The 11,963-nt window shown below is 24.5% G+C and overlaps 3 protein-coding genes across 3 annotated transcripts; all 3 read right to left on the bottom strand. All coding sequences in view use genetic code 6, as the record gives it.

The window, feature by feature from the left end:
• Positions 1 to 222: 222 nt before the first annotated feature.
• Positions 223 to 3,838, bottom strand: TTHERM_00051780 (plant dual-specificity MAP kinase kinase family domain protein; the record flags this gene model as incomplete). Its single annotated transcript, XM_001014875.2, has 5 exons — positions 3,400 to 3,838; positions 2,467 to 3,233; positions 1,998 to 2,145; positions 1,820 to 1,942; positions 223 to 1,763 (listed from the first exon to the last, which is right to left on the bottom strand). The coding sequence occupies exons 1-5, from the start codon at positions 3,656 to 3,658 to the stop codon at positions 223 to 225; spliced, it is 2,838 nt and encodes a 945-aa protein (XP_001014875.1). The 5' UTR covers positions 3,659 to 3,838.
• A 1,066-nt stretch (positions 3,839 to 4,904) lies between these two features.
• On the bottom strand, positions 4,905 to 6,617 carry TTHERM_00051790 (B-box zinc finger protein; the record flags this gene model as incomplete). The annotated part of the gene is made up of 2 exons (XM_001014876.2): positions 4,905 to 5,440; positions 5,522 to 6,617. The coding sequence occupies 2 exons, from the start codon at positions 6,615 to 6,617 to the stop codon at positions 4,905 to 4,907; spliced, it is 1,632 nt and encodes a 543-aa protein (XP_001014876.2).
• Positions 6,618 to 7,164: 547 nt separating this feature from the next.
• TTHERM_00051800 (hypothetical protein) lies at positions 7,165 to 11,622 on the bottom strand (the record flags this gene model as incomplete). Its single annotated transcript, XM_001014877.2, has 2 exons — positions 7,165 to 11,268; positions 11,428 to 11,622. 2 exons carry the CDS (start codon positions 11,620 to 11,622, stop codon positions 7,165 to 7,167), a joined length of 4,299 nt encoding a protein of 1,432 aa, XP_001014877.2.
• Between the last annotated feature and the right edge of the window lie 341 nt (positions 11,623 to 11,963).

An 11,963-nucleotide genomic window follows, 5' to 3' on the forward strand; every position in this document is an offset into this window, starting at 1 on the left:
ATTTATTTATTGATTGAATTATTTATTTATTTATTTTTTAATTTTATTGCTAATTTATTACTATAACTTTATTTTACTCATTCTAAGATTTTTAAATTAGAATTAATGTAAATTGTTTGTTTATTTAATGTTATTACTATTAAATGATTTGCTATAAAATATTTTTGATGCTTCTTTTATTAAACTGTTTCAAAATTATTTTGTTTCGTATGCTACTTTTTATCAAAAGAAATTTTCGATGAAAATATTATTTGAATTATTTTCCTTTTTGTGCTTTCTATTTAAAGATGATCTTGAGAGGTTATTTATATTATTTTCATCATATTAACCATTTTTATGAATATTTTCAATATTAGATTAATTTATATCCTCTATGTTTAAATCTGATTGTATTTCTTTTGAACTGTAAGTTACTAAGTTATCTCTGTTCCCTCCATTCATATCTCTTTTAACCTCTTTAAAAAATGAGGCTTCATTTTAGTTGTGATTTTATCCTATTTAATCTGTTTTATTTCTTTAATGTCTCCCAGATTTCTTAGGTTATATTTAGTTTATCTTATAGTTATATAATATTTAATCTTAATGATCAACATTGAATTTATCAAATCCTCCAATCCCTAAAGAAGTCAAACTTAAAGGATCTGATTATAAAATTTATAATTTTTTTTCTGAAGATTCCACTTTTTTTAGACTTTTTCCTTATGAACTTACATGATGTAAATCTTATTAAATTATTTATCCACTCGATTCATTAACTTTAGAGTTATCAATAATGTAATCATTTTTTTCCTAAGTTTTATTTTAAGCTTCTTCTTAATTCTCTTGCTACTATTTTAAACTGTTAAATTTAGAGAGTGGAATAACTTAATTTTAAGAGTGATTTTATTTCGAAGCTTATGGTGACTGATCTAACTCAGGCTGTTAAATATCATTATATTACTTTTTGAGAAGGATTTCATTATGCTAAATTGTTTCATCTTAACTTAGAAATTTATAATTATCCTTTGGGTTATTAAATAATACTTAGTATCTAACTTATGGGGGTGGATTTTACATAGAAGTATCAAATGTGCTAGTCGATGAGTTTTTGTTTTGTTATGGAGTGTTAGCTCCAGCATTATTGCCTTATTTCCTCTTATTTTTCTTTTTTTTAATTAAATCTAGAATTTCATCTTCAACATCTTTCTATTCTTATTTTTTTACATTATTTTAATTTTGTTAGTTCTAATCTTGCTGTGTTTTATCTTCGAACTCCTTTAACTACGACATAAGTTACTACTGATATTCATCCCTGGCTTCATTAAAATTCTGTTTTGACTCAAGCATTATTCTTTTAATTTAGTTATCAAAGGCTAGCTACTCTTTTTAGTGTATTTTATCAATGTAATGGATTTGATCTTCGAAATTATAATTTTATTATTGTTGCTAATTATTTTTTGATAAAGGTGTATTATCTCTAGTCATTTTTTTAAATTATTTGTCATTTTGTATGACAGAAAGACCCTTTAAATCAATTAAACTCTCATCTTCTCTATTTCTATCATTCTTATTTGCATTATAATTATCTTAATTTTCAAAAAATCCTGCATCCCTCATAAACTAAGGTGGTTCATCATTATAAAAATCGTTTTAAATTCTTAATCCATTTTTGTTGTTAGGGAATTCTCTTTGAACAAATCCAAGCGATGTCTAAGACTAAAACATACCACTTTTAACTTAATTAGGACTATACTACTCAGAAGTTAGCTCAATTAGGTCAGGCTCTATAATAATTAAAAATGTTTATAAATGGAAGTAACTTTATTATATATTTTTATACCAGCAATAAACTTAAGTTGAATTAATTCATTTACAGTTGCTCTCTCCTTAGGATTGACTTTGAGAGTTTTTTAAAGAAATTCTAGACACTGCTCACTGAGTTTCTCAGGAAAGTTTGGAATATCTTATAAATTGATTAATGTAATTAAAAATATTATTTTTTCAAAAAAATATGTTACTGCCATCCATAATGTACTTTGTTATTTCTTATGAAGATTTATCATTTAAGTTATAATATGGTGGAAGAGCTGTTATCATTTCAATAACTAGACATCCAACACTCCAAATATCAGAAGATGCATCATGGGAATCCTCATTTTTTAATACCTATTTAGAAAAAATTATGATTTACAAATATACCATAAACATCTCAACAAGAATTGAAAAATGACATCAAATTAAATAGTTTGCTGTAAATAGCAATTAAAATAGACAACTCAAAAGTATTTTTCTTATCTCGAAATTAAGAGATAATTATATCCAATTCTTTAGCCTTAAATTAAAAAATTCGCGTGAAAAATTGAAAGTTTATAGCCTGAAATACAAATTGGATTTATGAATTAATTTTATTTGTAACGCACTAATTTTTCTATTCTATTTTTGAGTTAGGTTTAAAATTTTTATTTTTTTTAAAGATTCGTAACTTACTTCTGGGGCAGTCCAAAATGGCTTTTAGCTTTAAATGGTACCATAGTCTAGCTAATTATGAGATAATTAACTTTGACTCTTACTGTGATTAATGTAAGCATCTTTTTTATGAAGCTTTAAAGTACCAAAGTCAGTTAATTTGATAGTGCCATCTGTATCTATCAGTATGTTACCTCCCTTTATGTCTCTGTGAAATACATGATTCGAGTGAAGGTACTTTAATCCTTGTAATACTTAATTTGTATAAATAGAGATAACTTTCTCATTAAACTTGCCAAATTTATCAAGCATTTATCGAATCGACCCTCCTGAAACATATTCCAATATTATATTGATACCCTTCTCATCTTCATCTAGTTCAGTATCGATGTACTTAACTATATTTTTATGAGATAATTTTTTGTATTCTTTTATTTCTTTAGCCAAAGATTACACTTCCTTTTCTAAGACCGCCTTGTCTTTATTCTTACGTATTGTTTTTATAGCATACAGTTATCCTGTATTTACCTCTAAACATTAATAAACTTCACCATAAGACCCTCTATCAATAATATGTCCTTTTTTGAAAGTTAAAACTCTTTTTGTTTCCTAATTACGGCAACTCATATCACCATTTCTATCATAATCTTAATTATTAAAATTTACTCTATCCCTATACCCATCACTTTAAAGATTACTTCTTTACATTTACACCTAAAATACTTCTGATCCATCTATTCCATCTAGATCTTAAATTTGGCTACATTAATCGTTAGCCTCTAATTAGCCTTTAAATATGTTCAAAAAACAATGAATAAAATCAATTCAAATATTATAAAGAAAATGCATTAATTTTTTAGAGCCTAAAATAATTTTAACTTTTGAAATTACTATCGCAAAATTAATGGATTAAACATAATTAATTAATACAATCAATCAAATTAAATAAATTACTATCGCTTTTAGCATTGTTCTTTTACATTTTTTATTTATTTATTTTTGAATTAGCTTGAACTATGACATTTTTTTAAGAGGACTAGATCTTATGAGCCTTTTCATCTTTTTTTGAATTATTAAGTTCTTCTCCTAACTTATTTTATTAATTGATATTATTTTGCCTCTATTTTTATTTCTTTTATCTGTTATTTTCAGGCGTCTTACCTGTTTAAACAGGCTCAGCTACTATTTTCATTTTAGCTCCACATATTCCCATATTCAATTTTTTATAATTTCTTCTTATCTCGATTTAAATCTAAGTTAAGTATCTCTATTTCTCCTAACTTGAAATAAAAATTGAAATGATTACTTACTTATTTTCACTTTTGTGATTTATCTAAATTTTAAAATTAATCAAAAACTTAAACAAGCAATTCCCTTGATTAAGTTATTATTTTTTATGCGAATTATTGATTATAAGAATTTTACTTGCATGAATCCTATCTTAATTTATTCTTACAATCCTTATTATGTCAAAAAGATAAAATATGCAACAAATCTATTTTCATAAAAATTATTTAAAATAAAAAATATTTAATCATTAAAAATAAATCATTTTCTACTTCCATTCATTAGAATTTTGCAAATTATTTAAATCAATGAGTTAAAAAATCACTTTAAAAACTTAAAAAAATAATTAACAAGTATTCTTCAAAGATTTTTATTCAATATTTAAAACAAAGTGAAGTACTCGAATTTGTAAATGAATTATCTATACATTTGTATCAAAAAAGATTTATTTAACTAGAAGTATGATCTAGGAAAATAAAAATTTAATCCTTTAAAATTAACTATGTTTTATTTATCAAAGTATTTACCAAAATGATAATTTGTAAAATCTCTACTTTTTGATTTTGTTAAAAAAGGAAAGATGAGTACACTCATATCAATCTTTTCTATAATTTAACCAAACGATTATTATATAAGATGTAATTAATCTAGAAAACATATTTATTGTCTTTAGAATTAAAATTATAATTTGATTTTTATCTATTAATAGAGATTATTTTAAAAAATATAAAAAATTATAACTCATATTAATTTAGAAAGTATTATTCATTTTTGAGTTTGAGTAATATTTACCTATTTTAAACATATAAATTCAATTTTAATCTTTAGATTAATTTTAAGAAAATAAATTTTTTCTTATTTTGTGAAATTTAAAAATTTTTTTAAATTATTTTTATTTTTTTATACATAATCTATCAAATAATACATTTTATAAATTTTTGTTAGGTGCTTTATTCAATTTAAATAACAATTCATATTTTTATTAACAAAAAAATTGTCATAAAACAGCTATCATTTTCTTGCCCACATCTTAAGGAGAAATAAAATACTAAAAATATTTTAATCTTTTAAAAAATAATTTGATTTTTATAAAATTTATTTTTCTTTAAAACCAAAAAAGAATTATGAATTTATTTACTTTTTTATTAATTTTTAACTAATTTAAATGTTTTTCAACACCATAAAGCAAGCTCATTACACGCATCTATAGTTGCCAATTGATTATTTTTATACAGTGGCAAAATACCTATTATTTCTTCATCATGTTCAATTTATTTGAAAGGTTTTTATTACATAAAATTGAAAAATTTGATTTTCTTATTTTGGTAAGAAGCAACAAATGTATCAGGTCCCAATCTTTTTATTACTCCTAAATTACTATCTTATTCATAAGATTTTACCTTTATCCCTGTCCTACAGTCCCAACAAGTAATTTACCCATCTACTTAACCAACCATTAATAAGAAGGAAGTGGGCATAAAGAAATTACTTATCGCTTAATGCATCTTAATTTATCTTATAATTTCTCCTTTTGAGTAATCCCAAAAATCAATTATTCCTTTCTTGCTTCCAGTTATAATTAACCTTTAGGGTTTCATGACCTCAATGCAACACAGCAAAGACATATCTGAAGTATATGGATTTCTCATAATTCTAATTATTTTGCTATTTTTGACATCACTTATGACTACGTTACCTATTCCATCTCCTTTAATCATAATAAATAAAAATTTAATTTTAGCTTTATAAAATATTTTCAATATTCAAATTTTAGAAAATGAATAAATACCAGATATCAAGTGGAATTTATCAAGCTTTTTTAAGCAGGATACTCCTGAAATATGGAATGAATTTCTATAGGGTAAACGTTAACCAGTTCTTGGACACCAAGATTTAATCATTCCATCATAACTACCACTAACAAACATATTTTCATTAATTTTTTCTAGAGCTACTATACTCAGCTCATGAGCTTCAGCAATTTCTTCAGTAACTTATTCGTTAAGATTTTACAGCAGAATGTTATTTTCTGCAGCGATCACCAACATTTATTCATCATTAAATTGAAGGATAGAAGGGCAATCGCAAACATATTCGAAATTCCATTAGTCTCTAAGAGCCCCTTTAAATTCTTTAATACTAAAAGAATATTTATTACTTATGAACTTTTAAAGCTTTTATATTTAAACTTCTATGTCTGAAAATTTTTAACTTAAAATTGCTTCTATTTAATCCTTTTATGAAATTTTTTATTTCTTATCTCTCACAGCTTGCATAATAAACTAATTCTATTCTGATGAAAACTACAAATACTTTACTTCATTATTATTTACTTAATCCATATCATCTTCATCACTTATACTATCGCTATCACTTTCACTCCTGTCATCATCACTATCTACATCTTCAAAATAGTCATACATATCTTTACCACTACATTTTTTTTCTTCCTCTTCTTCACCATTATATTATTCAAAAGAGCTTTCTTAATTTAATTTATGTTATTTCTTTACTTTACAAGGTTGTATCTTTTTTAAAATTTACTTGCTAAACTAAAACTTTTTAATGATTTGATTTCTTGAGCTTTATATTTTTTATTTTTACCATTTTATCAATGTTTGCTCTATAATTTCTAAATATTTTTTTATTTTTTTACTGCATAGTTCTTCTATTTAGCTTAAACCTTCCTACTTTAAGATATTAATATTTGAATGATTTTCAAAAAGTATTTCTTAAATATTTTCTATGTTTGTTATCTTATGAGTTTTATGAAATTTCTCTTTTTAGCACTTATCACACATGACTCTTTGTTCTTCTATGCAGAAGTCATCAGTGCAATAAAATTTAATTTATTCTTTTCTATGAATTTTACAAAAATTGTTCATTTTCTACTTAATTATTTTTTTTTCTACTTACTTACGAATAATCCTATTTTTAATCTTTAATAATTAAGTTTTGTAGATGATTTGTTAAATATTTGAAATGTATCTTATAAAAATTCTTATTAAAGAAACTCTTAAAATAATAAATCAATATTCATCAGAATTTAATTTTATAAATAACAAAAGTATTGCATTTATAGCAAAGACACATAGCATATATTGCAAAAATATTTTGACTTCTTTTTAAGATAAAAATTAAAAGAGAAATTTATTATTCTAAAAATAATTTTTTCAATGAAGAATTGATTCAATCATGAGAATATATTACTGATAAAAATCAATATTTGAATTGATTGATACGATCAATACATAAACGTTTATTTTCAATTATATGTTTTAATTTATTTTTAAAATTTGAAAGAAAATTACAAAGGCAGCCAGCCAGCAAGCAAGATAAATAGCTAACTAGCTAGCTTGATAGATAAATTGATAATATAGAATTTCTTGTATATAAATGCTTTTTATTGAATAATTATTTATAAGGAGAATCTCAAAACTACATAGATTATTATTTTTCAACAACTTGCAAGTAGGGATTAGTGCTATAGCATTAACCTCCTCCTTTAATTCTTGAATAAGAAGAAGAGGATGAGGGGCTACTCATTAATTAGTTTGGATTTTATGAGTTGTTGGTATTATAGTTACGATTTTGATTGTCTCTTGGTGATTAGTGAAGAGTGCTAAGTCTTTCGTTATTTTAAGAAGACTTTATACTGCCTTATGTGTATTATCTTTAAGGCGAAGTACATGCTGTATTCTAACTCGTTTAGTTATTCAAAATTTTTTAATTACTAGGAACGCTTTATTTTAAGTATGCCTGATTGAAGTTAATATTAAGGCCATTACCCTAAGATCCAGCAATACTATTACTGTTATAATTTAAGCTATTAAAATCATTTTCACTCTAAATATTTGTATTGTTCACTTTTTTGGGAGAAAGTTTTCTCAATAATTGTTACTTTGTATTGATCCCATCGCTCTAATTTGAGATCAAACTGCTTGCATTATTGTTTGTGCTAATTTAATTTGCCTAAGAAAACACTTATTTTTACTAAGTATTATTTTTTTATACTTAGCTTGGTGCGAATTGAGTGTTTTATTTTAGACTTTATTGAATATTCTGCTTTTGTTAAGATGAAGGTGAAAGTAAACGCTATTGTTACTACGAGTGTTATATAAATAGTGGCTGTGAAGAAGTTGGAGAATGAATTCCAGATTCTCTAGTAATGTTATAAGGTAAGCTTCCACTTCCGACAGTTTGAATTCTTTTAGATGTAGTATTATTTTAGGAAATATTCGAAGAAGATGAAACTGATGAAGAAATTGAAGTATCTGCTCCTTTTTTTTAATAGTATGTAACTTATTATCTGAGCAGCTCATTCTAAGATACTATTTCTTTGATTTATTTCAAAGATTCATATTTGTTTTCTGCTTTAAGATAAGTATTTATTTCTTAAAGTACTACTGTATCTGATGTCAAAGGGAGAGATTGTGAAACTTAGTCTATTTAATTTTACTTGTTCAAACTCTGATTCTCTACCACGCATGACTTATACATCTAGCTATTTTTATCAAGCTTATTACCATAAGGAAGGTTGTTGTTTTAAAAACCTATCTTACTTTTTAAATTAACATAGTCTTCTATTATGAATTTCAGCCATTTCCAAGCTTATTTTAGGTTGCTTTAGTCACCATTTTATTACTACTAACTTTACTATTCTATTGAACTTGAAATATTTTGATGTGTTCCTTATTTCTAAGACTTCTAATTAGAAGGAGGATTACAGCTATTTACCATATCAACTATACAGTTAATAAATTTTTTTTCTTGTTTGTAGTTTTTAAATTCATTTTTTAATTTCAAATAGGCCTCTTGCATAGATCTTACTTCTAACTCATCTTAAATTAATTTACCTATTTGTATATCCTATATACTTTATGCTAGGTTAGCTACACGTGCTTCACTTTCTTTAAGCTCTTTAGCTGCTAATGATCTAATTTGAAGCTCGTGTTTAAGGCTCTTATTTTCATCCTCTAGCTTTTTTACTTTTTCCATAATTTTTTAAACTTTTATATGATTTTTATAATGTATTTCTTCTAGTTACATTTAAAACTTTTCTTCAAGTTATTTTTTCATTTCTACACCTTCTGCAGCAACAGTTTCACATTTTTGTTAACTACTTTATATTTTTGGATTTGAAACGTTTCTGCTGATTAATTTTTTTGATGAAGTATTATTGCTAGTAGCCTCGCTTTTAATATTTGATTAGTCTTAATTTGTTTTTTTGGCTGATTTTTAGCTTTGGCTCTTTTTTTATGGATTTTTACTTCTGCTTGTAGCTTTTTTTTTGAAATCTTAGTCTTTTTGGCGTTAACAACTTGAAATTTTTTCTACAGGCTGTTAATAATTTTGTTAAACTACCTATATCAATTGTTATGGAATTAATTATTGCTAATTTTAAAACTACATCTGATTGTGCCCATTTATTCCATTTTAAAGCTAAGCTGGGCCATTAAAAGTTTAATAGAAAACATCTTGCTAAGAAAGAATAAAAGATTGCTGATTTGACTATTAATTGGTGCTTGATGGCATACTATTTTGTTGTGTCTATTCAGAGTTTGTTGAAAATTATGAAATATTCTTAGAAGGGGAATTTAAAGTGGTTATACTACTTTTAGTTTAAATTTCAGCATGTTATTAGTTTTCTGAGTTGATCATAAGCTTTTTTTACTTTTCTAAAATTAGTTTTTAAATTTTTAGCTTCTCTTACTCTAAAGCTTAGAGTTAATCCATGTGATCCTATATGCTATTTTGAACTTTATTTTCAGTCAGTGACTACTTTTATTTTTATTTTTATATTTAAGTTACATTTTGATCTTATTAATATTACTGATCAAAATTGCTACAATTTTATTCATTTTTTTGGTTATTACCTTGAATAAGCTTTTAATTTACCTTAGTTTATGTTTAAACTATTTCTTAATCATCATTTTCATTAATTTCATTGCTTTCATTCTAAATTTTCATTTAAATGGCTTTTTCTTAGCTGAAATTGTTTTATGAGTTCACCTAATTGTTATTTTTTATTTCTTACTTTACAAAATTTTATTCGAAGTAAATGCTCCCAACCTCTGATGATTTTAGCTAGGCAAAAGATGTATTTGATTAAGTACTTATTCCGCCATTACTATTGCTCTACTTAGATTCAGAGTTATTCTCAATAATAAAAGCTGGAGTTTAAATAGAATTACTAGTCTCAAAATATTTATTGTAGGTTTATTTAGTGTTGCTGGAATCTTCGTATCTGTTTTGTCTATCTTACAAATCTCGCATAGAGTGTGAGTCATTAGAATCTTATAGTTTAAGTGATTTTTATGTTTTTAATTTTAGGAGCTCATTTTAAGCTTATTCAAAATCATTTTTTAATTCCCCATTAAATTGTTACATCCTTAAAAGCAAATCTATTTTTTTCTATCTTTTTTCACTTTCTTAAAGGAATGATAAAGAAGTTGATGATAAGTCATTATTTTGCTAATTTGAAATTTATCCATTTAATAGTGAAGAATCAACCGCTTTATTGCCTACTATACACATATTTTGATCTTTACTAAGAAGATGTTCTTGCTTTTGCTAGTTTGGTTGATTTTCTTTTTAAGAAATTAATTCATTAAATTCTATGAAATTATTAGCATTTTTAATGTTTGTATTCAAATCCTCTCTATTTTAACAAGCAGATAATAATTTAAATTACTCTTAGAAATTTGTATCTTTATTTATATTTGAATTTTATTTTGCACTGTTCAATTTTTCTTATAATTTCTCAAGAACCTAGTAATCTTTTAAATCTTCCCTTGTTTTAAAATATTAATGCTATTCATCTGAATCCTCTTCATCTGAGTAGTCCTCAATATCTTAATCTATATCTTATTCATCAAAGCTATTTTAACTGTCATCGCTATCACTCATTTTACTTACTTACTCTTCATTTTAAATTTATTTGGAATCCTTAGTTTATAAGAAATGATTTAGATTTTTAATTTAGCTCAAAATTTATGTTTGCTCTCTTTCCATATACTCTTAATTATCAGCAAGACTATATTACTACTCAACTTTGTTTCTAGTATCATCATGAGAGTTTAAATTTCCCAAAAAATTCATTTTTGAGTAGTCAATAAATAAATTTTTGTTATTTTTTTAATCTTTAAAATTCATCACAAATTCTTCTTGTTCCTCACCTTCCTCCATCATCATTACTTTATTAATCTAAGAATTAGATACAGTTTAGCTTATTGGTGTTGCTTATTGTGATTCTTCGTAATCTGAAGGCATCTTAAATTGCTGTGATTGCTATTCTGAAATCTACCTGGAGAATGTACTTTATATAGAATCAATTTTTTCAATTTAGGATGAAGAATAATCTATTATTTTTTAATTTGGAGTTGAATTTCCTTGGGATGATGCCTAATCACTAATCATTTCTTCATCACCTTCTTACTTTTCTATATTGTTTGTGCTTGATTCATTTCCTTCCTTTGAGCTGCTACTTGAATAATGATGAGATTTTCTAATTCTCTATTCCTATTTTTTAAATTACTGAACAAAGGAATTACTTTAATATGTAAAGACCATTCAATATTTAGAAATAAAGGAATTGTATAAATAAATATAAAGAACTTAAAAAAATACAACATTTTTTGTGTAAGATATTTTTGAAATTTAACACCATTTAACTAAATTCTAAAAATGAATTACCTCTTTGCTATCTTATTTCAATTAATGCTGATAATTTTTAAAATCTGCGCTTATTTGGCTACTTTTTTTTAAGTTCTAAGGTTCAAAACTGTTGCTTTAATTACCTTCTATATGACCATCTTGTTAGATATTTAAATGATCGTATAAACTGTATTCCTTAGTTTCCTGGATCTATTAGGATCGCTGGGCACTCATAAAGTGAAAGAGTAAGTATGTGTTATAATAAATAACTTTTCAAATTGATAAGATCTGCTAGCCTAATTCTAATTTGAGAGAGTTTATAAAATGAAGTATTAAGTCAATACTACTTTTTTATGAACTAAATTTGAAAAATATATCTTATTTTCTATTTAATTGTCTTTAAAAGTGTAATAGGTAATTAATTTAATTTTTTGTTTAATTTAATTTGATATTATTACTTTTTAAAATTTCAATTAATCTTTTCTTTAGTAAAATATTCTTTAATTCACTCACTCTCTCGTTATCTTCTTCTTCTCTTTATTTGTTTGTTATTTTTTCTTCTTTTTTATTAAAGT

The sequence above is a fragment of the Tetrahymena thermophila genome, assembly GCF_000189635.1.
Source record: "Tetrahymena thermophila SB210 genomic scaffold scf_8254659, whole genome shotgun sequence".
Taxonomy (NCBI): domain Eukaryota; phylum Ciliophora; class Oligohymenophorea; order Hymenostomatida; family Tetrahymenidae; genus Tetrahymena; species Tetrahymena thermophila.